Source organism: Nestor notabilis, unplaced genomic scaffold, assembly GCF_000696875.1.
Source record: "Nestor notabilis isolate BGI_N333 unplaced genomic scaffold, ASM69687v1 scaffold2356, whole genome shotgun sequence".
NCBI lineage: Eukaryota > Metazoa > Chordata > Aves > Psittaciformes > Psittacidae > Nestor > Nestor notabilis.
In genome coordinates this window covers 171-25667 of record NW_009931289.1, presented here as the reverse complement: position 1 = coordinate 25667, position 25497 = coordinate 171, and the positions used below count along the sequence as shown (strand labels likewise).

The 25497-nt window shown below is 40.1% G+C and overlaps 1 protein-coding gene across 1 annotated transcript; it reads right to left on the bottom strand.

The window, feature by feature from the left end:
- Positions 1-14228: 14228 nt before the first annotated feature.
- On the bottom strand, positions 14229-25250 carry AHCTF1 (AT hook containing transcription factor 1; the record flags this gene model as incomplete). The annotated part of the gene is made up of 9 exons (XM_010015810.1): positions 14229-14691; positions 15323-15429; positions 15890-16023; positions 16775-18584; positions 20387-20568; positions 21245-21351; positions 22198-22300; positions 23700-24129; positions 25053-25250. Coding segments are annotated over 9 exons (3264 nt in total), but the record flags the coding sequence as incomplete, so codon positions are not given.
- Positions 25251-25497: the final 247 nt, after the last annotated feature.

The window sequence follows — 25497 nt, the reverse complement described above, 5'->3', positions numbered from 1 at the left end:
ATGTTCCAAGCAAACTGTCATTCGCAGGCATAGTTGCCATTTCAATCCCTCGGAAAGTTCTCTTTACACTAACACACTTCCCGAAGCAAAAAACCCAGATTCCTGAACCTCCAGGTATGGCAGAGTGTAAAGGCCTACTTACTCCCTCTTCAAAGTTTTCATATTCCATAGTGACAGGTAGCCATCAGAAAAGCCCACAGCCAGCTGATTGCTTCTGCTTATGTAGCACAGCGTTGATATTGCTGTTCCTGATGGATTTTGTAATTCAAAACAGAGATGTCTCCCTTCCCCGGTCACAATTTCTCTTCTTCGTAAAACTTGAGCAGGAATTCTGGTGACAACTTCTAGATCTACACACACAAAACCACACAATAAATGATTGTGTTATGCGTCTGCAGTTGCATTTTGAACACTGATGTGACAGCACATGTAATCTAATTCTACTGTTCCCTGCATATTAGCCATTTATGCACCACTTCTTTTGCTATTTCTATGTTGGTATCATCAAATAACAGCAGAACTCTCTGATCAGACAGGAATTCTCACGTGCATTTCAAACCCTGCTAAAACCCTCACAGACATATTCTTCTTGACTCTGTAGATCAGGAGTTTGGGCCTCTTGAAGAAGTGATTTGAAGGGATGTCAACTCCTGAAACCACTCTTACAGTAGCCAGAACAGTGTATGCACTCCGAGTACACAAACTGGAGATTTCATTCATCCAAATGCACAATTTTTCTAAGCCACATTTATTTTCAAAAATGAGCCCCAAATTTGTCCTAAGTCATTTAAAAGGAGTAGGAGAACATTCCCAAGAAATGTTGGCAGCGGTCCCAAGGGCACCTCTGACACAACTTCCTATCAGGCAGCTGCGCTGACTCAGATGGCAAAATTCCTGCATCTCACAGGCAAGAATCATAGGGACATACAGGGAACTGGCTGTAAGAAGGGTATTTATAACATTAAAAGGAGTATTAAGCCACTCCCACTTTTAATCAGTTCAGGACTATACTATGTCAAACCACCACCTGTAATCACCAGTCATAAATGTCCACACACTAGTATCCTTGAAGAGGGATATTTAAAGGATATAAATTTCCTTACTTTTAAATTCAAGTTTAAAAACTGCAATCTTACCTGATGCTTCTATTTCATTCTGACTGTAAGATAAATCGTCCAGACAAAGGTCAACCAGAAGTAGATGGCCAATGTCTGTAGCCACGGCTGCCACTCCAAAGAGCCATCGCAGACTCTGATGCAGGTGCCGAGGGCTCACGCCGGCTCCTCCATCATTAGTTATGGGTTCTATAGCCCTTACCTACAGGAAAACAACAAGGGAACATTTAAGCCATTTGACAAGCTACAGAGAAATCACTCTCAAGTGAAGCCAGAATTAGCACATCAGAAACAACGACTTAAAGACAAAGCATTGTTTCCAATTGTATCATGAGAAAAGAAGGGAAGAAGGAAGGAGGGAAGGAAGGAAGGGAAGGAAGGAACCCCAAAAAAACCTGTACAGAAATATGCTCCTGCTTTCCATTTACTACACTTCTTATTTAACTGAATTAACTTCCACTTAACTAGTGCATTCTGTTACTACAGCTTATCAATTTGCATTTCCTACTTAGAAATAATTACCTCAAAGAAAACACAAAAAAACAGTTATATAAAAGAAACTTTATCATATGTAAGGGACTTAAAGACAAAACTAAAACTAGTTCTCCCACTGCTCACAGGTTGGTATGTGACATGGTCTTTCTTAACCTTTCCCTTCCCAATACCCAGCTTACTTAGATTTAAGAAACAAAACATAGCAAAACTATGTTGTCTGTCACGTAATTTACTAATTGATTATTTGCTTATGTGAGCACACAGCATGCCTTTCCCTCTAAACTCTTAAGGTTTATCAAGATGATAGGCAACTAACACAATGGAGCACCAACCCAACTCATACCTGTAGAAATTACCACAATATGGATGCTTCCTACCAGTAATCACTCTGTAGCATTACAAACAAAACCAGATTCTAGCAAGTCAATCCGAAACACATTATAGAAAGCTGAGTAAGAAGTTAATATTTTCTTTGTTGCAGATTCGAAGATGATAAAAATATAGTGAACCTTCATCTTCTCTTAATGCTGACCTTGTTTACATTAAGACAATGAGACCAGAAGGGATTAAATCATTTGAGTTTATGAGGTACAGAAAATAGAACAAATTAGTAGCATTACAACAGTGTATCCCATATACACAAACGGAGTATTCAACAAGCAGAGATTCAACAACTGTGGATTGAAAGACAATCTTTCAACAATCTGTCAGGTAATGTACAGAAGGCTTTTTTTTCCCTATCCTAAGTCAGTATAAAAATGTATGTTGCTCTGAAGTCACCTACTTGCTAGTCTGAGATTCATGGGAAAGTGCCTGAGTCCTCTACAGCAAAACTATGGAAGTTTGTGATATTTTAAAGACAGCATTTCTGACAGAAAATAACCATTAAGAAATGTATGTTACGGACACTTTTGAGAGTGGTGGTTTTTTCTTTTTCACTGTGGCAAAAGGAAAAAAAGATTATTTTCTATGCCTTTTTGGTGGAAGTGGAAAATGAGGTAGGTATGTGCTCGTCAATAAAAAAAGAAAACTTGCTTTACTTTTAGTAAACTCAAAAGATAATGGTTGATGCAAGATAGGAAAAACGCCTCCAAAGCTTTTCCTGAACCATGGTTATGCAGCACCTAACAACTTGAAAGCTTTGTTTCTCAGATTAAAAAGTACGTACCCTTCCTGGAAGAACAACTGCTTTAACCACTCTTGATATCGCAAGGTCGTACAGGCAGAGCACGCTTCCCTCTGATTCTTCCAACCCAACCAGCAGTCCAGTTCTCTTCTGCCAGGAAAACTCCTTTACCACACGAACAGTGGGGGGCTGTTCGTTTACTCCACCAAAACGGTACGCAGAGAGCCGCTCTCCTGTCACAGCATTCACTACCTCGAGCTGAGGACCACACGCCAGCCAGGCCAGGACATTTCTCCCTGGAAGAGAAAAGAAAGCTGATGAAAGCAAACCTCCAACAAAAGATTGAAACAACTGAGAAGTCACTATCGCTGCCCTGTCCTTCAAGACACAAACCTAACAGAGGAAAATCAACTTACCTAACTCTCCTCAAGTATTTAAAATCACCTACTGTAATCCTCAAGCAATACATCTTAAAATTATCAACCCTATTATTTGCATTCGTCATTCCTACAATGAAGAATTCTGATTGTTTAGGATATCATGATACATTGATCTATAGTCTTTGTACCATATTCAGCTTGGCTTTGCTAGAAATCATCTAAATACACACAGGAATACAAGTTTTAAAGCCTACTTCAAATATAACAAACCTAAATGATTTCATTGCTACTTTGTTAAATTCACTGCTCTGGGCAGGGACTTGGACTTCAACAAGAAATGAGCTTAAAACAGCACTGCATAAGTAAACTGAAACTTCTACATGTGCTGATCCCAGAAAGAACTTAATGCATATTATTTCATGAAACTCCTTCAAGCTGAAAGAAGTATTAACCCAATTACTGCCCCTACACTCAGGTAGATAAATTCTACCTGGTCTGAGCAGAAGCCTAGACGTATGCATAGGCACCCAGCTCTACCTTCAGATTGCCTAGAAAGTCAAATACTTAGTCTGCTTCACCATTTTCAGCAACTCTCACTGGGTACCCATTTGCATCACATTAATACTTTGGAAATATGGCTGCAGCAATGCGCAGTGCTACCCTCTCCCTTCTGATTTTATTCTAAACAGGAAAAACAAAGCAGGGGCTTTTGCCTCTCTAACACTGTAGAAGAACTGTTGCTACATGTGATGTTATGATAATCCTAGAGCTCAAGCTGGTACTAAGCAACACTAATTAAGAACTGGGGAGGGGTCGCTGACTCAGCACGTTGAAGGGAATTATTTTAATAGTACCAGATTGGTGTGGGCTGTTGCCATTTCAAAGTTTAACAATATTAATGATTTAACATTAACATTTTTAATGGCTTAAACATCCTTTTCGTACTCACGGAACCTGATGCATCTTAACAGCACCAACCAGACATGGTTGATGCTACGACCCTATGCTTCAGGCAACCTCCAGGCAAGAATCAATTGCTACAAAACCAAATCTAAAGGAAAACGCTCACCTCCAGAAAACTTCCCGCACAGCACAGAATCCAGGCTTATCTCATCTTCCCCAAGTGCCTGAATAGTCACCTCTGGAAACCGCAGCAGACTGCTCGTTGCCCGAGCCCTTAAGTCTCGCATTCTTCACTGTAAATAAAGAAAAACATGCAAAACCAGACTCATCTCAGCAATAAATGTTTTTGAGATTAACAAAAGTTTCCTCAGCATGCAGCGAAAAATCTCCTGTGAGTCGCCTGAAGCTCTTCTCCTTACAAAAATTGCAATCAGGACAGTTCTTGAGCTCTCAGCAGAGCACAAGTAGAAGCCTTTGCTTTTCTGATACCTGTGAGATCACCAACAAATACACAAGACTTGACAAGAAAAGTAACTGAAAAAACTCATACACTGAGTTAAAGTTCAAATCTGCTCACACGGGTTTGTAAGGTGCAACCTGAGAAAAACTGTCTTTTAAAAAGCTTCTCAGTAAGAGGTATAAGATTCCATTTGTCCTTTCCCCTGATTTTATGCTTTATTGTTTCTTGTCAATTGTCTTCTAGTAGATTTCATGTATCATTTATGTCTTGGTTACTTTTACATGTTCAGTTTGACCATTAAGGAACACTAAGTTCTTCACTACCTTCATTCCCTGAAATTCTTCCAGAAAAGATGCTGTTGGTATTTTCACATTACAAGCAATACAGACTTTAAAATAATGAGGTCATGCAGAGGCAAGCAGTGGAATATACCAGAGCCAATTTGAAGTCTCTCTTATACTTGCAGTCAAAGAAGAGAAAGGCCTTCCAGCATCACAGGATGGCTGAGGTTGGAAAGGACCTCTGGAGGTCATCTGGTCCAACCCTCTGTTCAGGCAGGGTCACCTAGAGCAGGCTGTTCAGAACCACATCTAAATGGCTTTTAAACATCCATCTTAAAGTATGGAGACTCCACAACCTGTCTGGGCAACTTGTGTCAGTGCTCGGTCACTCTCAAGATTTTTCTAATGTTCAGACAGAGCCTCCCACCTTCGAGTGTGTGCCCAGTGCGTCTGGTCTTGTCACTGGGCACCACTGCAAAGTGCCCGGCACTGTCTTCTAAACCCCCTCCCTTCAGGTATTGATACACATGGTGTGATCCACCCTGAGCCTTCTCTTCTGCAGGCTGAACAGTGCCAGCTCCCCAGCCTTTCCTCTCAAAAGAGGTGCTCCAACCCCTCCGGCCACCACTGTGGCCCTTTGCTGCACTCTCTCCAGTGCCTCCGTATCTCTTGGGTGACACTGGGGAGCCCAGACCTGGACACAGCACTTCAGGTGTGGCCTCACCAGCTGTGCCTCCTCCTCATGTGGCCCAGGGTACCTTGTTTGCTTTGGGGTCCAGGGTACCGTAAGCCTTGTTTGCTTCAGGGTCACACTGCTTACTGAGGGTGCACTGCCCCATCACCAGATCATTAATGAAAACATTGAACAGACAACACACACACTCCTACCCAAAGTAGCCAGGTTAGAGAGTTAAACTGGCTCACGGAGAGAACTAGCAAGCATAAAAGCTGACACAAGGAAGGAGACAGAATAATGCGTTTGGAATGAGAGGGAATATGTCCATCTCCATTACGTGGCAGTAAGCTGCTATGGTGGCTGATACACATCTGAAACTACACATGTGGTTGCAAGGAGAGCTAAAAAACCCTTCGCTTTTAGGAAGGAACACAACCTAAGACACAGTCAGTCAACTTTTAACTCCTTCTTGCACAAGAAGACAAAAGACAAAGTTCTTCTGCGAAAAACAGCATTCACTTTGCTGAATAACAGCCAAGGGATGGTAAGAGCATCACAGAATTCTTTCAATTCTCATTCATGACTGGTTCAATGACATTTTCACCAGAAAAGGACAAAACAACTCACAAGCATTGGGGAAGCAGTAGATGGAAAAGACACTTCCTGCACATCAGTAGTCAGGGCCAGTGAATTTGCGCTTTGCCGTATTTCACTCCTGCAGAAAGAGGATTTAGTGAGTAAGCCAGCAGGTGACTTAGTGAGTACCACTGGGGCATTTCTGTCCACCTTAGGCAGAAAAGCTCCCCTCTGTGCGCTAGGCAAAACCCTGTGATTAGTCTGAAAGACAAGTTTTAGTCCAAAAAGCCATTCACAGTACTTTGCACTAGACTAAATCAAGTGACACTGCATTAAAAGTACCTCCACCTCTTGTCACGTCCCAGCTGTGAGGAGAGTGACTACGATTCGCACATCCCCTCTGTGCCGATGAAGGCGAGATAACATTCACGTTCTCTACGCAAACACTAGCCTTAAAGGAACTAATGTTGTGTAAACCTTAACCCTCTCACAATTATGCTCTACCTGAGCCACGCAGCTTTGTGAGAATTCAAGGTAGGGCTTGTGTAGCTTAACAGCTTTAAGAGAAAAGAGCGGGAGGGAGAAGTGGGGAGGAGGGGACATACTGGGAAACCAGCTGTCCTGGGTACAGAGCGGGACCTGCCAGGGGCAGTGTTCCGTGTGGAGGCTGTCACAGAGGTGCACAGGTGCACCTACGCATTGGCTCCAGGTCCAGGACTTCTGGAACCTTCCCTCCACTCAGTTCCAGGCGTGGCCGAGACACCCGTCAGTGGAGGGACGTGACACCAGGCCCCTCCCCGTGACCCCCCTGTCCTGCTGCTGGCACCTCCCCTCAGGGCACTGTCCGGGCTCACACCACACTCGCCCGCGCCTTGGCCCTTACCCCTCTGCACCTAAACGCGTTCAGGTATTCTTACCTCCAGCCATCCAGACCAATGGGCCGAACGAGGCACTTGAACCGCCACGCTTGGCCACACACCCCAACCAGCGTCAGCATTCCCGGCAGAATAAAGTCCCCACATTTCCCATAACTCTGTCAGATGCAGCCAGGAAGCCATTGTTAGACCTCAGAGCCTCACACCACGCTGACCTCTCTCGGCAGAAGCTCCACACCCGGAGCCACAGGTTATCAAGGAAGAAATCCAGGTTTAAATGCTTAACTACCATGGAGTTAGAAGCAAACAGAATAGTCTGATACTTGACCTCATGAGAGGTTTGATATTATATTGCAGGCCCCTAACCAGGGGCTATCATATCGCCAGTTTACCCATACTCAAAAGCCCCTGGAGGGTCTTGTCAGGGCAATGCTGACAGAGGTGTGTGTTAGTAGCAAATCATGAAGATGACAAGAAAGGGAAAACATCAGGCTCAGATGACCAGAGGTTAAGGAGACTTGCTTTGGGAAATAAAAATCTACTTGCTATTTGTAGCTTATGCTGGAATACCTACATGCTCCACTGGCTATCAGTCACCCTGTGTTCCCGAGCCCAGCTGGCCTGGACAGTAGTTTGTTATTTTCAGCCTGCAGTTCTCTTACAAGATTCTCACGGGGATTTGCATTCACATATCATAGAATCACAGAATAGTTAGGGTTGGAAAGGACCTTAATATCATCTAGTTCCAACCCCCCTGCCACGAGCAGGGACACCACACACTAAACTATGTCGCCCAAGGCTCTGTCCAGCCTGGCCTTGAACACCGCCAGGGTTGGAGCATTCACAACTTCCTTAAACCTGAAAATACATAAAAGACAAAAAAGGAGCTGTTACCCAGACAATCCCAGCAAACCACAAGATTTCTTCTGACAATAAATTCTTCTTCTGATACAAAGCAAATTCATTACCTATTCATTATATATTTCCAGTGTACTGGAAGTAGTCTGTAAAGACAAGATGTAACTAGTAGGTAAAATGCATTTGAAAAAGACCCACAAACTTAATGGAGTGTCATCCCTTTGTAAAGATAGCGCAGGTTACATTTATCAAAACTTCCCTTCAACCCAGACCATCACATAAGGTTACTTCATGCAGTTATTAGCTCATCTGTACCGTTCCATCACAGCTCTGTTTCTTCTCCAGCATTTCTTCCACCTACCTTTATGTACACAATCCTAACTACTGCCTAGTTAGAATCCACCATAGATTTCAATAAATCATTTCACTGAAGTTTTGTTATTAAGCATCTACACAGCACTGTAGAAAATTCAAGACGGGCCAATGTTAATTTTTGATAGCTGAGCAGGGTGGTTCAACCAGTATTCATTTTCAGTGCTATTTTAAGAAAGAAAAAGCCAATATTTCTGATTTCTGAACAAACAGCTGTGATCATATATATTACCTGTGTAAGGGTACATGTAACATGAGAACATCTGCTATGTTATGGTGATCCGATCATACGAGGGTCCCAGTACCAGCAGCTGATGGGACCATTGGCCAGGGGTTGAGCAAGTCAAGCATCAGCAACTCAAGTCAGGTCATGTGTGACAGAAGCCCACGTGCCTGTGGTGTCAGCAGTGAGGGTCTCAGCACCAGCAGCTCCTCTGGGGACCACAGTCACAGGGCACACATGTCCAAGGTGCAGCAAAGGGAGGGAGCAGGGCAGCTGTACTTTCCCGTAGCCGTATGTACACATGTAAATTGCTAGCAGACTCTAAGGCGGGCTTGTCAGTAAGCAGGAGGAACAACCACCCCTGGAAAGACTCCATGTCTCAGCCAGCAGTGAGGGAGGTGAGCCCAGGGTTGGGGCACGATCATAGCTGGGCTTGAGGCTGTGCTGATCTTCTGGGCCTCTATAAACATGGGTGTGCATGGGAACTTACAGCGTGACAGCACATCCCTGGTGTCACTTGTCAGCTTACACTGCAACACACTGGAGAGGAGAGCAGATTCATAGTATCCCCTTACTACTTGGCAGGCACTGGCATCAAACATTAAGTTTGCAATACTAAATTCACTAACTTGGAAAAGAAACCTGGTCTGTAACACTAAGACTATGGTTAAGAATTAAAAGTAAAAATAAAGAAAATAAAGATCCAGAGCATGATTATTTTCCCTCTATCCAAGAACTGTCTGCAACAGGAGTAACTCAGCTTCAAACAGCATTTTACATTTCCATGTTGATACGGTGAGTAAGATGGGAAAGAATGAGTAAGTTTTCACTGTGGTGTTCATCACAGGAGTGCACAGTGGATGATGTTAAAGGCAAACAGAAACATGTTCACAAATGGCATCCTTGCATTATTTCTGCTGGCACAGAGCTGAAGAGGCTGGTTAGGTAAAAAAAATCATAGTACTCTTTCTGAAGGGAAGTAACACAGCAGTAAATCACAAGCAGCCTTCAGTAATGAGGGTCATATTTTTGTAGCCACAGGCACTACTGCACAGGAGTGAAGCTTTTTGCTTACAGCAGTGCTAGAATACTAGCACAGAAGGATGCTGATGGAGAAAGAGCATCCAGCAGCTACGAAAGCTGTACTGCAAGGTTATAGACATTGCTCCTACTGTGTATGGCACTATAAAGCTTCTGTATCATATAAAAGTGTGCAGAAGAAAACAGTAATTTTCTTTACTGAGGTGCTGAAAAGACTCTCATGAATACCCTGCGCAAGAGTAAAGTTAGGAAGCATAACAGTTGTTAAAGATCAGCTCACTTTATGGTAGGTAAAGGAAGATCAGTGCTTGAGCAATTGGTAAAAAAAGTTTAACAGTCTTTTAAAGTACAGCCTGGAAAGATCTTGGAAATAAATGACACTTTGTGCTAATCCCGCCTGGCACTGCTCATTCTTTTCCCAATTCCATGTGCTTTTGAAGAGCTCTTCGCACACAATGGGCATCGGGCCTCCGTTTGCATCGCATTGATCATCACATGGCTCTGCCCTGAGCCAGTCCGACTGTACACCAGCAGAGCAGTGTTATAACCTCTCCAGGCATTCTTCAGCACTCCTTGACCACGACCACAAAAGACCTGTCTCTAAAAAATTATCAAACTCATCTTCTTCATAGGTGAGCAAGCACATGCATACACAATTACCGCTGCTCAGTAGGAATGCCCCCACTAAGAGTTTAATTGTGAATCAAGATTTGCAAACACACTTGAAAGTAATGTTGAGTTACAAGATGACAGAAATGTAGATAAAATGTAGATAATACTTCAAACCAGTAAACTGCTAAATGCTAGTAATTTGTATTACACTTACATGAATAACAGGAGATAAACTGATCATTCTACAACTGTGTATTACTAAAACTGCTTTTACTTGGTTCTTTGAATAAAATCTTTCCTGGCCTGTGTAACAGTTGGATCCTGCCAAAATGAGCATACAATTCTTGTCCTTTAAGAAGCCACTATGAGATGAACAGGCCAGATGAAAAGTAAATGTTTTCCTGTGTCCTGGATTCCCAGAGTCATATATGCTTGTGCTGTTGGTGTTTACAAAAATCACAAACCTACTTCCTGCATCCTTCTGTCTTCGTGTATTAAAACTACTATTGTAGTATCAAAACAAAAGCAATCAGTCATTCACTAATAACTCACGTTTTAGTCTGGATTTAAATCAAGTCCAGCAGCACTGCACGCCACACTAATGACTGCTGTGGGATAAGCCTGCTCTTGAACCAGGCGGTACACAGCCAAGAAGCAAGTGACCTAAATGAACAGACACATCAGTAACCATAACTTGCATTTTTTCCTCTCTACCTCACATATTGGTCGTCCACACAGCATAGTGCATTGGAAAATGCATTTTATTTTAGGAACAGCTTTAATTCAAAAGGAACCACAGTACACTTATCTGCAAGCATATCAAAGAGTCATTATCTGGACTATCATTCCTGCAACGAAAACCTGGAAGTTTTGCATGGAAAACAAAAGTACAAACAAAAGAAACAAATGCTATCTTATCAATTGAAACTCTAGTGTTTCATAATATTTTCAGATTGCCCTAGGCTAATGGCTTGCAAGTATTGCCTAACAACTCAAGAGAAACTATGGATTGGCTTCCACCTGTAGCTGTTTTTTTCCCCTCCAGAAATCATCAACTAAGTTCTTTATGATTAGTTAGGTGGGAACTGATGAAATTGCAGCAAATAAATTTATTGCACTGACAACCCTGAGAGTAGTCTTCCATGAGAGGAAATGTTGATGGGGGATTAAATCAGTTATCTGCAGCCTTATTTGCATGCTGGCCATATACAATATTAAGGCAAATAAACTAAGTCAATGTCAATCAGTTAACACTTTAAGCACTAAGTGGCTATCAATCAAAAGTAAATCAAATTTGTTTTAATTCTCCTTCATGTTATAACCTAGAATGAATACTTTCATCAGCCTTGGCTTCTAAACATTTACAGAAAAGGGTCTTAGGAATATTTGTGTTAACTCTCTGCAGTAACTCAGGGAACCATTTCTACTTATGCATTTCTTTTCTTGACAAATCCCCTTTTAACACCATCCCTTAACCTTATTAATACTCATTCTCCCTTCACTAATACCTCCTACTATGTGTTTCCTGGAAATAAAGCCTACTGTTACACCTATTTCTATTCTTTCTGGAAGGCGAGTCTGCTACCCCAAGGCAGACAACCTCCCAGTGGAGTCTTCTCTGGGGTTAGAGCTCCAAAGGTACAGATGCACAATTTAGCTTCAACTTTCAGCCAACTCACATTAGATCAAAGCAGATTCATCAGAACACTCTTGAGAAATTCTCGTTTTTTCTTTAGAAAACCCACACACCCCTCAAGCAACTGTATTTCCTGTAGAAAAACTTCAGAAATGCTCTATTTTGTGATGAACTGTACCAAGTAGCTCCTGGGAAATTCTCATCTTGCTCACAAGAGAATTGCTGCTCTCTGCCTCTGTAGCCTTTTGCCTGCATCCACAAGGATGCATCAACCCCTCTTGCCTTCACACAACCTCATGCCCTTCTCCGGCACCATGAATATTATCTTCCTCTCAGATACATGTGCAAACACCTGCAATTCTCTATGAAGACTCTTAGCCTGCTTAGCCACTCAACCCCAAACCATTTTAATCTTTTAAAAGGCAATTTCTTTCCCCATCCTATTAAGAAGCACTGCCTATGGACTCGGGCATCCTCACCCTTGTTGAAATGATCTGTTCCACTCTCTCCTTCATGTACTTGTAGCAAGCCTACACAAAAACCAGCCAAATCTATTTTCTCCACTTCATTACAAACCTATCTCTGAGTTGTCATCGTAACACTCTTAGCTAGCTACTTTTCCTTTACCCGGGCTCTAAAGAATGGCCAGTGCCTGCTTTTGCTTTCATTTCTTTCTATATGTCCTGCAACTTTCTGAAATCCCATTCCTTTTGACACATGATGCTTAGTCTTTTTAAACTGCTCCTTGGGGAAACTGGTCAGCACCCAAGAACTGTGCATTAACTGGAAAAAAACCCAAAACCAAACAAAAAACCCCCAAGTCCCAGAGGTCATATAATTGTATTAGAACTCCTTTAAGATAAAACATGACTAGACTACTACAAACCTTTACAGGAAGTTACTAAATCTCATGCCAATATTCTTGTTACAACTATTGCTTTTTTTTTTCCTCCAAAGCACTGCCAAATAAGGATAATCCAGCTGAGCTGGTTATAAAATAAAAAGGCTAAAAATTACTAAAAACTAATCATAAAATTAGCTATTTTCCTTTATTCTAATTGATTTTCCTATTAAAAAATATACTGCGAGAGGAACATATGAAACCCCTGTGAAGCAATCTTCACAAGCCTTTCATCAGTCAATTCTACCTGATCAGGAATTGGAGTATTTTAAAAATAAACTTGTGAACTACACAAAACATATATTCAGATCTGACATCCACTTTCTATTCCGGTTTTGAGTTTCATCCTTTATCCCATTTTCTGAGCTATTCACTGCATTTCTGTACTATGTGAATTTAAAAATTTACAGCTAGAACTCCCCCCACCCTTCCTCTCTGACTTAGGTATACTGTAGAGTTCAAGTACAAAATATCCAGAGTAAATAATTACTGACCTGACTAAAAGGTCTCACTTGAGATGCCACGTTCACAGTCAACATTTGGCTTTTATTTTTTCCTTCCTGCTCTAAATCCTTTTTTCAGTCATGAGTAATTCCAAGGATAAAAACAAAAATCCATGTGCATGTGACTACTTCTCTAGAATGATCTGTTCTGAGATAAAAAACCATGGCCCCAGAATGAATTTCTTTTCCAAGCTTAGTCTGTTATTAATACATTCATCCACTACATACAAGGTATTAGCTATCCAGTAAATTATTTCTTAGAGTAACTGTAGTAGTTTTTACTAAATGAAAAGTTTAATGTCAGGTTCCACCATTCTGTAGTCTTCAAAGTTGTATCCATATATAAATTAACATACATAAAAATAATCCGTTGTCTAAAAGACTGCACACCAAAATAGTACTTCCATGTCCGCTTTTAAAAAGAATAGGTTTTCTGAATTTATTTTTACAAATTGAATCTTTATAGGGACATTTATTTCATTACCCAAGATTATTTTTGAATTGTTTCATTAAGATGGTTTGTAACTAAGATTTCTGTACATTTTTGTACCTTTTCCAGACTATTATTTTAGCTTTACCATCAGATTTTCAGTGCTGTGATATGCAGGCTTCAAATATTGCAAACTATGTTCACAGACAGTAATTATTTCAATTATAGTAGCATTTCTATTATCCTCATAAAAGTAATTTTGGCTCAAATTTCAAAGTATGTGGGTAACACCCCCTTAAATTTGCTATGCTACTGTAAGCATCACACCCTCTGTAGTTAATTTTTTGCTGACAACAAATTGTAAAAAAGTGAAACATCTGAGGTGTGATCTTGTTTTATGAACTAAAGAGCAGCTTTCCCAAAGTTTTATGACAAATACAAAAAAATATTGCACAGCTTAAAATACAATTGTTTACATTCTGACTTCAATACAGTACAACAACCGTGAATGTAAGGAATTACCCCTTTACATTGTGAACCCAATTCTTTGTGCCAGAAGGTCAAATAAAATTTTTAAAATTTAAACTACTATGTTTTAAATGTTGACTCGTTAAAGGAATTCTAAGCAAACTTCTGAAAGGCTTAAAAAGCTCTGGCCTCACTTTTGAGGGTCAGCAACTCTTGCAAACCAACAGTAAGACTTCTGAGCGATACAGGCCACTCAACCACTATTCCCTCAAAAAGCTATCAGACAGTAAGCATATTTGAAGTATACATTTTTATTAACATTCCTAAAATAAGCTGTATTTACATATTATATAAATGTATGAAGTCTTAATATAAAATAGAAAACTGCATTGACTGAGGAAATCACACTCCATATGGAGTTACTTATTGAAGACCATTTGTTTATGAAATTTTACAATAATTTATATAAATTATCTCTTCCAAATTAATGATTTTTTTCTTTTTACTAATCCACACAATTTTGATGACTTTACAAACAGTGGTGTACAATATAAACTTAAAAAACAGTTACAGCATCCTCCGGCGCACAACTGGCTTTGGAAAATTAGACAGTCTTTTTTTGTTCTTTCGTAGAGTCTTCTCTGCCGTGTCTGCGGTTTCTTTCTGTTTGCTTTTTGTTCCATCCACTGGACTTCCAAATGGAGAGATGAATTTTATTTCCACTGGTGGAGGTGACCAAGAACCTTCTTTTCTTGTGGATCTGGGGGGGGGAAAGTTATCAAATTGATTTCTTATCACCAACAGTATTTAGCAGAGGAAAAAACAAACAAACATGGAAGTACAAAAATCAATGCCAAGGACCTATTCATGGGTTTTCTTTGGAGATGGGATCAAGGTAGAAAAGGTACATTAATAAGCTTCCTTTTGCTTTCATTCCTTACCAGACTGTCCCAATTATTCTCAGTCACTATTCATACCAACTTTCAGAATCCCCCACCACAGCTTTTAAAAGGCAAATACCCTCAAACAGTTTTCCAGAAAGAACCAGAAACAAGAAGTTCTCTTTACTCATTGTCTGACCTCCTCCTGCCTCGTGTGGGGAACTAAAGACCCTAAGAGTGTGGTTTTCATACAGTGGAATAGGACAATGGAAGAGTATGCCATCATTGCAAAGATCCACTTGCCCTTTTTTATCCCCTCCCTCTTCTGTTTCCATTAATAAACTAAAACGTCGACCAGAGAACAAGGTGCCAATTAGACCAGCAAGATGGGCAGGTTGGTAAAGTCAGAGCAGAATTGCTCAGCCAAGTGAGGAACAAGTTGTTAGGTGGCTAACAGCTGAATCACTACAATAAAGGAATGTAATTAAGTGTTCAAGAAGAATTTCATACTTGGTTGTTTTCTTCACTTTTGATTTTGCAGTTCTACCTCTCTTCGATTTTTGCTTTCCCACAGACTCTACGGATTTGGTATCCTCTTCCTCTTTACTTGGAAGCTCCTATGTTAAGGCAACAAAAATGTTAGTCATGCACAAGTTCTTACACTTTTACAGAATATAAATGAATGCTTCCTTCATGAAGAAGTCATGCTAAAGCTATTTCCAAAAGCATTACAGTTTCTCTCTGCAAAAACAAATATTCCACCTCAAATACTGAATTCGGTCAATAAAAAAGGTCAAATTGTGAAATTAACAGGTAACATGCCAAGTAAGTTTTAAGGAAGCCACTGTGCCTTTTGTTAAATGCAAAGTAATCCTTATTAATTCTTGATTTACACAGATTCAATATTTATTTTTGTGGCTAGTTTTCATGAAGGAAAAAAGATGTTTACCTGATTTATTTAAAACTCTCTTTTCAGATGCACTTTCAAGCAAAAAGGCAAGGCAATGCAAAGCATGATTTGAAAAAGTGATACAGAGCAAAAATCAAGAACATGAGACAGCCAGAGTTTTTACTTACTGATTCTGTCACAATTCGGGAAATGCCAGATACATTTTTGCTTCTTGACCTCAGAAGAGGGGGTGAAAAGACAAATTGAGAAGACAAGTCTGGGTCTAAATCCTTCAGCTGCACAGGATGGTCTGCTTTCTCAGCTAAAATGACAATGCATTGTTAACATGCATGTACATTATACATAAAGGAGAATGACATTAAATTGCAGCTAATAATCAAGAGCACAACAGCTTCCTGAAATAAAAGGTCTAATCAGGCTTATAAACACTCAATGTAGAGGTAATTTTCCACTCTTGGGATTCACTCTTCTACAGTAACTTGTAAAACAAAAATAAGCCAGTGTAGTGATTTTGTCTGTACTTACATAATCAAAGACATTACGTAAATATCAAACATATGTTCAAGAGACATCAACAGTCCTTACACATTTCAAAATAAAATTCTTATTATGCACTCCAATAAAAAGAACCCTTTGCACAGTAACTTCACTAACAAAGTTTATGCCCACAAAAACCAATCACATAAGTAAATGGCTGCAGTTTGTTGCAACACGCAGCTCATTTTAAGTTAAAAACTGAACAGAATTTGGAAGCTCATGAGAATTCTTTATTTCTCTGTTGGAGGGAAATGGTAACAATCACATATTAACCGGATAATCTCCAGTTTTCAAGACTGATAGAAATCAAGGTCTTGACAAAAATTCAGCTTAAATTTCATTTCACTCTACTCAAGACCATCCACTCACGTGGAGTTCAGAAAGACCTCTTTCCCAATTTTTTGGTTTGCATGGTTACATTCTTTACAATACTTAAAGCCATCCCCATAGCCAGTTTTCTGTCATGTACAAAACAGCAACATGTCTTATTTTGTGTATAAACATAGTGCACCTACCTCTAAATTTCTTTTTCAGCTTTGTGAGAGGAGGAGAGAAAAGGAAAGACTCATTTTCCTCAACTGACAGTTTCTGAGGCATGGCAGTTTTGTGGGATCTGGTTCTTGTAATACGATCTGTGGAAGCTCTTGGTGTTTCACTATATCCTGATGGGTTTGTGTCTTCAGGCAGCAAAGGACTGCCACCAGGTCCTTGGGGCAAGGCTTCCTCCCCTGTGCTTTCCTCCTGTACCGATCGCCTCTTTCTGCCCCGTCTCCCTGTCCTAACTGGAGTCCTGGGTGTGGTTGATTCCTCATTTGGCTGTGCAGGTGTTTGCTCATGAGTATCCGTTTTTTCTGGTTTAGCCTGTGGAATTCTTCTTGCTCTTCTCCTAGGAGTATCAAGGATTTCCACTTTCCCACCTGAAGGTGTGTCTTCCTGAGTGGAGATAGCTTCTGTGTCTGCCAGAAGATTCTGTGTCCCCTTCCTAGCACTTCTTCTAGGAGTGACAGGAAGTTTAAATTCTGTTTGAGGAAGCAATGATTTAGATAGATCAAGGTCAGAATTTTCTGAAACTTCTGATGAACTTATTTTTCTTCTTCTGCCTCTTTTAGTTGGCACAGGCAAGAGGAGTTGGTCACTGAGCTGCACCTCCTGATCCCTGACAGTATTTTCAGGGAACTGTAAACTAATGCTTTTCAGTTTTCTCGCACTTCTACCAGGACTGACTGCTGTTTTTATCTTACCATCAGTTTCTGGATCTCCCACTGAACTTTTCCCTCCTCTAGTCCTTTTGGGAGTAGCAGAAGCAATAATGCTACCTTTGGCAAGAGATGTTTCCTCATTTGCCTCTTCCAGGAGCGCAGATGCAGCTTCCTTTGCTCTCCTTAAACCTCTTCTTGGAGTAACAGCTGTGGACATTGTACTGACAGACAATGTTTGATCATCAGAATGGCCACTTTCTACTTTTTCTAAATTAGTTTGTTTAGGCTTACGACCTCTCCTTGGAGTAACAGGTGTCACAGGTATTTGCTCCTCTTGAGCATTTTCTTCTGTTTGAAGGCTAGAAGTCTCAGATGCTTCTTTTGTTCGCCTGGTACTTCTCCTAGGAGACAGTCCAAAGAGAACTGGTTTCTCTGTGTTCCGTAGCTGCGGATCACCTGCAGACGGAATACTCAGACTTCTCAGTTGTCCCCTGGCACGTGTTCTAGGAGTGATGACGTAATCCACTTGATGTCTGCTGGTTTCATCTTCCACTCCTTCTGGCACAGCTGTTAAGGAAGCTTTTGCCTTCTGGAATCGAGTTACCTTTTTACCTATTGTCTCATGAATAGATTGTTCCACAGCTTCAGATGTAAATTCCTTACTTCTTGTGTCTTTGATTATATCCAGTAAGTTCTCAGCAATGGCTACTTTAATGGGTTCAGGCACATACGGGAGTGACGCTGCAGTATTCTGAGATTCCTGGTCACTAGTTACAGTAGACACTGAGTTTGTAACATGCTCTTGGTTTTCAGTATTTCCTAAATTGCTCACAGGTTTTTCCTCTCTTGTGCCAGCTGCTTTAGAATCATCTACCAATGTAGGGTCTCCCATCTCCACTTCACCTTCATCTCCTTCTAAGACTAAAGTAAAATTACTCTGGGGTATAAAAAGCTCTCCATCTCCCTCAGCTGCATCGGATTCATTATCAGGCAAATCACAAGCAAACTGTTGCTCTATAGTATCACAGCTGTGTTGAAGGTTGCCTGACGGACGTAGTTCACTGTATAGGGATGTTTCAAGTGCTTCTTCTGAGGTTTGTGCCTTACCCACACTATATTCAATAACCTGAAATTAAAAAATGTCTGTTAATACATTACCAATTACCAAACAGACTAACTTCAAACTGAGCTTGATGAAACTGAGCTAGATGAAACTGAGGACAGTGAAATGCTGCTTCTCCTTTCTGATCACCCCCAAATATAAAGTCAGCAACATACCAGTACTCTCCACTACAAACAAAAGTTTATGCGTTTAAGGGTCAGAGAACAGAGTACTCAGTGTATGCAGTCACATGCTCCATTGCTGGTATTTCTGCTCCTGACTAACAGTTTGCCACCACCGTGAACAAAACAAAGCGAGCAGTTTTACAACACAATTGCACACACAACTGGCAGTAATCATCACACTGAAGTACTTTCGGGACTGACCACAAATCTACACAGTGACCACCTCTGCACCTACCCACGTTCAAGTAGAATTACGCTCCCCAAGTTTCAGTCATGATAGTTGTGACCATAACACTCAGTCAAGCTGGCAAAGTATCACATCTGACAACTCAGCACTGCACTTTACAGAATCACCTGGATTGCATGAGGCAACACATATATTCTACATAGCTCCATCTCATGTTTTGTAGCTCCCTGTACTGAGCAATTACTCTTTCCTTCTAGATCCACCTGAGATACTCAAGCTTTTATGTTGAGAACAAAAGTACCACCTGTTACATATTTCAAGTGACTCAAATGGTCACAAGAATTTAATTAGTGTGTAAACACCTTTGCCTGAGCCTCTAAGTCATAGTGCTAGCCAGCAGTGGCAGAAGGAAGAAGCCACTCCACAGCAGTCTCCATGGAATCTGCTTTTCTTGCCTCCTGCCTTGCCAGAAGTTGCTGAAGTGTCACATTATAGCAACATGCCATCCTTCAAAACTCAATTTAGGAAAGACCTGTCTGCAAAAACTTCCTTTCATGCTTACGTATCTATGAACAAGAAAGCTACAAGGAGTTTGTCCTAAATTCAGTGAAGGTGGACAAGCCAAAACCCAATGTGCATGTATAAAGCAGTAAGCACCAGTTACAAAGAAAGCAGAAAAACCTTCACTGTACTGCGACATGAATGACCCCAGAAGCCTTGTGACTGCCTCGTGTCCCTGATCCTTTCTTCCCATCAAAAAATTTATGTATTCCAAAGTCTATAATAATCTTCTCTATAGCATTGCCCTGAATCGGAAAGCCATATCGAGCTAAGTAAGTGACTACCCCTTTGACTTTATCTGAAATCTGGGACACTGAAAAGCATCTTCTGTTACTTAAGACCAATCAGTATTACTAATTCCTGTGATTATAATCCTACCAGAAATTGACAGTATCCTTCTATGTGGTACTTAGAGGACATCCACAATGAATTCAATTAACTCATCAGTCCCAGTAGAACAACAAGGGAAAACCTGGGACAAGTGGAGAATCTCCAGCTCTGACTTTAAGTCCATATGAACAGCCATTAAAAAAATTCACAGTTCACAAAGTTTAGATGTTAAAAAAGTGTGGTAAAAAAAAAAAAAATAGTAAAAAATTAAGTAGTTGGAAATACCTTGACACTGAAATTAACTCATTACTGGGAACTGTTTGTGTCAGTAAGGAATTGTTTGCTACTACAGCTCTCAAAGTCCCAAGTCTTGACAGATTCTGTTCTGTGTTACAGGTATAGAAAAACAGACTTGCACTTACATAATGAGGTTTTAACTTGTGTTAACCAGCTAAAGAAACAGAGATGTTTCTGCGTGCCTCCTCATTGTCAGGAAGAAAGGACTGCCCTCCATTTGCAAAATGTTTTCTATTTTAAACAAAAGGGGAAAATAGTTTACTTACATTCATTTCCTCAGTTTTAGGAAGATTGTTAGAAGCAGTTACTTCTTCCTGTGGAGAAGGAACTTCAGCTTCAACTTCAGTTGCTTCTAGGTTATGTTCTTTATGCAAATCCACATACTTCTCAAGGTGCCTTTCTGAATAAGCACTGACCACATCCTCACTGTCAAGGATACTTATCACAGCTGGAAAGAGATTTATATAATTATAACTTAACTGCTATATAAATGAGACAGGTTTCAGCAACAGGAAGTAACAGCGGGAGCAGCAGCAATCAACACAGTTTCCCATACTGCCACATATATTGGGCTTTCTCCAGAACTACCTATCTGGTAAAGGAGGCAACCTCACAATTAATATAAAAAAAAAACCCCAAAACAAACAAACAAACAAAACAAAACAAAAAAAAAAAAAAAAGGGAGTGGGGGGAGAAGGAAGGGGTAAAATCAGCTGGTAAGTCCACAGAGAAAAACAACAGCAGAGAAAATGGTGGCTGGAAAGGCTACTTATTCTTCACAGCCAGGATGCATCATCTTTTAAAATAGTAACTCAAGCAGCAGATGCCATAGCATGCAAATCAGCAGTGGTGTACAACAGCAAAATAGGCACTGATCTCCCCTTGAAATATTTTTAATCCTATGAGTTTTCTCAATATCTTTATCAAGAACAGGAACATTCACTATGTATTCTCTAAAAGTACTTTGAGGAAGGTGGTCTCTCTACAGATTAATGGAAGTTAACAGTAACTTGCTAGTACTGCTTCAGTCTGACACACCTGTAATGATATGGCAAACCACACATTTTACTTCAGGAATGCAGCTAGCTTAACTCACATCACATACTCCAACATACTGTACATACATTCACTGTCTGCCTCTGGAGATTCAGAAAGCTGTGGATTTGGTGCAACTGGCATGACTTCTTCTGACGAAGGGGAGGACATCTTGGGCTCCTCGTGGTTTGTTTCACTTTATGAACAGAAAGAGAGAAAATTATAAAGTTCCAAAACAAACCTTGAAGAGCTTTACATACTACTTTCTCACTGTAAAATCTTCAAGTTGCAAAACAGAAAAAACCCCACCAAAACCAACCCAGAAATTCTTTTACCAACATACCTGCTTTGAGTTCATTACTCGCTGTATGCAATGAATCAAGTATTTATATTTTTCCCAGCTATCTAACACTACATAATAACAACAGAGCTATATTAAATAATATATTGTCTTCTGTAGAAAGAATGCAATTGCTGTATTGGAGGTTTAGAACAAACACTGGCACAAACTTTTGTTCGGTAAGTTACCAGATGAAATTAAGGGTTCTTTCACTGTTAACATTGTCTTCATCACTAAGCACTTGCTAATTGAGCACACACAGTAAATAAAGATTAAGTGTATAAAAGACTGACAGGAACTCAAACCCCAAAATGAACCTACTAAAGTTGCAGTAATCTCAGGTGTAATTTTTAGCTACATAACTCTCAGACAAAAGCAGAGCGTATGTTCACAGTATGTACTTAGTAACCCTCAAACTGTAAAAAGGTTTATCTAGCCTGTTGAATGAAGTCTTTTTCATCATACTTTGGGGTCTGCAATCATTTGAGGAAAAAAGGCTCAGACTGACAGCTAATCTCTTTGATTTGATTTATATTCATGCCAAATTAGCTTTGTTCATAGACAGACAGGAATAGAAAAGCCGTTATCTATAAAAACACAGGAAAGAACCAACAACAGCTCAAAATCATAGTTTTCAAACACAGGGAAGCCAGCAGTTAGGTGTTGTGCAAACCCAAAGAGGTATCTATTTTATGAACTTACCCTTCACTTGCAGTCCCAAAAGCAGCAGCCTCAGCAGCTTTAAACACCAATTTACCATTGTCAGGAAGGGTACGACATTCAGCATTTAATTCTTCCACAAATCCTACAAAACCGGGCAGCTGGATTACTTCCCCATTGCACTTAACATAATTTGTTTTAAAACGTACAAATGATTGTAAAGTGAGCCTTTATGCATTTCACATAGGAGAGTGATCAAACAAAATATTGCTACCATGACTTCAAATGTACAGAAGACCTGAATTCTTTCCGGTAAAACAAGTAGTATAATGCATAATTTCAGTTCAGAAAACAAAATGACGTGATACTCTGTTTACAAACTAAACTTGGTATGTTACTGACTTAATACATACAAACTTCAGAAAATATCCTTCTTAATATTGGGCAGGAATTTTTCTTATTTTTCTTTGGATAATTTACCTCATTCCAGCAATGCCTCTTTCCTTTTTTGACTCCATTTCCCCTCTTCTGCAAGAATGCATCTAAGGTCTTGTCTTGTTCTTTTTTTCTGATGATTGACTGGCGGCATCAAAACCCAACTGCCTACTATCCTGTTCTTATTTCAACAGGGTCAATTTTAGAAACATCCTCCTTTTCTTCTTTGTTTCAACTGTCTGCTTCCTCCAGACCCAGAAGCAATTACCTTTGCAGACAAAGTGTTTCAAGACCCCAGACACACAACTCTGACACTTGCAGACATATCCCAGGAATAGCAAACTTTTTTTGTAAGGAGTTGAACGGACTCAGCTCTGTTTGTCAAACACTGACTGTAGCTGTGTTTGCACATCTTCTCCCTTTTCCTGCATTACTTTTCTTCCCAGCTCATCACCTCTCAACAGCTAGTGAGCCACAACTTTTCTAATGCGCCAGCAGAACTGCTCATATGAACACATCTTCAGCAGCTGGAATGCCTCGAATGAGCTGAATTTCCAAACACAACTGAAATAGGTCTGGAAAAAGCTGCATAAGCTGTTGAGCTACCAAAATGAGCAAGCACAACTGTATTAAGAAGCAGACACAGAAAGACTTACTTCCAGAAGAAAACTATTCAACTGAAAACTAATACGGTAGTTTACAAAAATAAAAAAATAAATTAAAAAAAAAAAAGGAAAAAGAGAACTATCTAGTCAAAGTACACCACACATTCAACTTGCTGAAAAAAACCCTACAGCCTACAGAAGTACCCCTAAAACATAACCAAAAGCTTAAGTTTTCAGCTTGCATCCCTCAAAACTCTCCACAAATCACTGCTGCCTCTCAGCTGCAATTATACAAGAGATGCCAGCCCAAAGCACTATTCATTCATGATATCCAGGATAGCTAAAAAAGGACTCTAAACAGTGGCAATTTTAAAGCCTAGGACAAGGAAGTGCCTAGGACACCTGTGAGGACTCACTGTTAACTGCTGCATTCATTGGAAATTTAATCTTTTGAAGACATTTGAATTAATTCAGAAACTTAGGTTATCATAGTATGAAACGCACCAGCTTCTTTCCTTAGTTCTGATGAGTCTAGTTCTTCCATCTGGAACAGTTTATCTTCAACCATCTCACTGTCTTCTTCCTTCTCCAATTCTTGAAAATCAGCAGTCTCTTCAATGGAAGAACTAGCTGGCTTAGCAGCTATAAAGATTACATCATCTTCAAAATCACCAGGTGATTTTGCATCGTGATACTCCAAAGTAGTTTGGTCTGACCTCGCAGAAACATTACTATTTTCTTTGCTGACATCCATATTCTCCAAACCATCTCCAGGTATGCTTTCTGAAGACTCTTCCATTTCAGCACCATCTTTCTCAGGATTGCTCAGAGTGAAGAGAGTTGTTTTAACTCTACTTTCAGGCCAAGCGTCCTCCACCACTCTGTGATGATGCTCAGATGAAGCTTCAGACAGCACTTTATCATCTGCAGTTACCTTAAAAAAAATTAAAATAATAAAATCAATAAATAACATGCATATGCTTTTTCAAAGCAAGACAAAAATCCACCCCAAATATATACCAATATTTGTAACTTTAAAAAGTGTCACCTTAAGAAAGGAGCTAAAAAATTAAACCTCATTCTAACACTAGCTTAGCTTTTAAAGCAGAGTATAAAAACTAATCACACTTTTGACTGCCTTTCACAGCCTTGGAGAATTAAGATGAAGTGAGTCTTCTAAATACTTAGTTCTGCTGTCATATCAAACCTGTTCATTGGGTTCACTACTATGTTTTCAAGAAGAGGGAGCTTTGCATAACTAAAATCGTAAGTCATAATTTCTCTTTTTTGCCTGCTCACCTTTTCAGGTTGCATGCATCACTACAATATTTTAGTGTACACTATGCTGATAGCACATTAGAAGTAAATGAACCTGGTCACACTGCATTTTTAGCAAGAACTTCATATATGAGAGAGTGTCTCTTGTTTCAACTGAGCAACAAGCAAGAAAAAGTACAGAAGAACTAGAAAAAGACAGTATGTTATTATATGTATGGGAAGCTCATACTAGCATGTGCCCCTGTTCAGCCCCTGATTTCGGTACATTCCTTCAACAACTACATGATGAACTGAATCAGGGAATCCAATTGGCAGGAGTAGAAGTGGACAGCTTCCAGAGGGAAACCTCTACAAATGCTTCACATGGTGCAAGGTGAGAGATAAATCCAAGAGCTTTCAGGCTAGGGACAGTCAACAGTCCAGCTCTCTGCAGCAGGAGTCTATTCCTACATGACTAAGCAAACCCAGCAACTCCAACTCTCAATCTAAGGAGCTTTGGCAAACTTAAAGAAGAGCTAAAGCAAATCACAGTCTAGAAAACCTTTAACTGTAAAAATCACTAACTACAGCCCAGCTTACCCCAACAGTCCATTTTGCACTTGAGCCCTCTTCCCTGAAGGATATTCTAGGTTCCTTTGCTCGCAGAGGAGGAGTAACTGATCGTCCTGGAGATGCAGAGGGAGTTGCTAGGGGTGTGGTGCGAAGGCTGGATCTGAGGATAGATTGAGGAGTAAACCCAGGAAAACCAGAAGCAGACATGGCCAAATCTTTAGCTCTCTATGAAAAGAAAGAAAAACATCTAGTTTAAACTCAATTCAAGTTCAAAACAGAGGACTGTACTTGTCAAACCAATTAAGTACAGGCTGAGTTTGTAGCAGCAGAGAGCACAAAGTTTTACTTCTGCACTGCTCTTTTTCCAAAGGTACAAACCCCTTACTGATGAAAACATATGCTTTTTATGTTTCTTTTGGCTTTCCTTCCCCCCTCCCCCCCCTTTTTTTAAATGCCAGCATAAAATGTTATC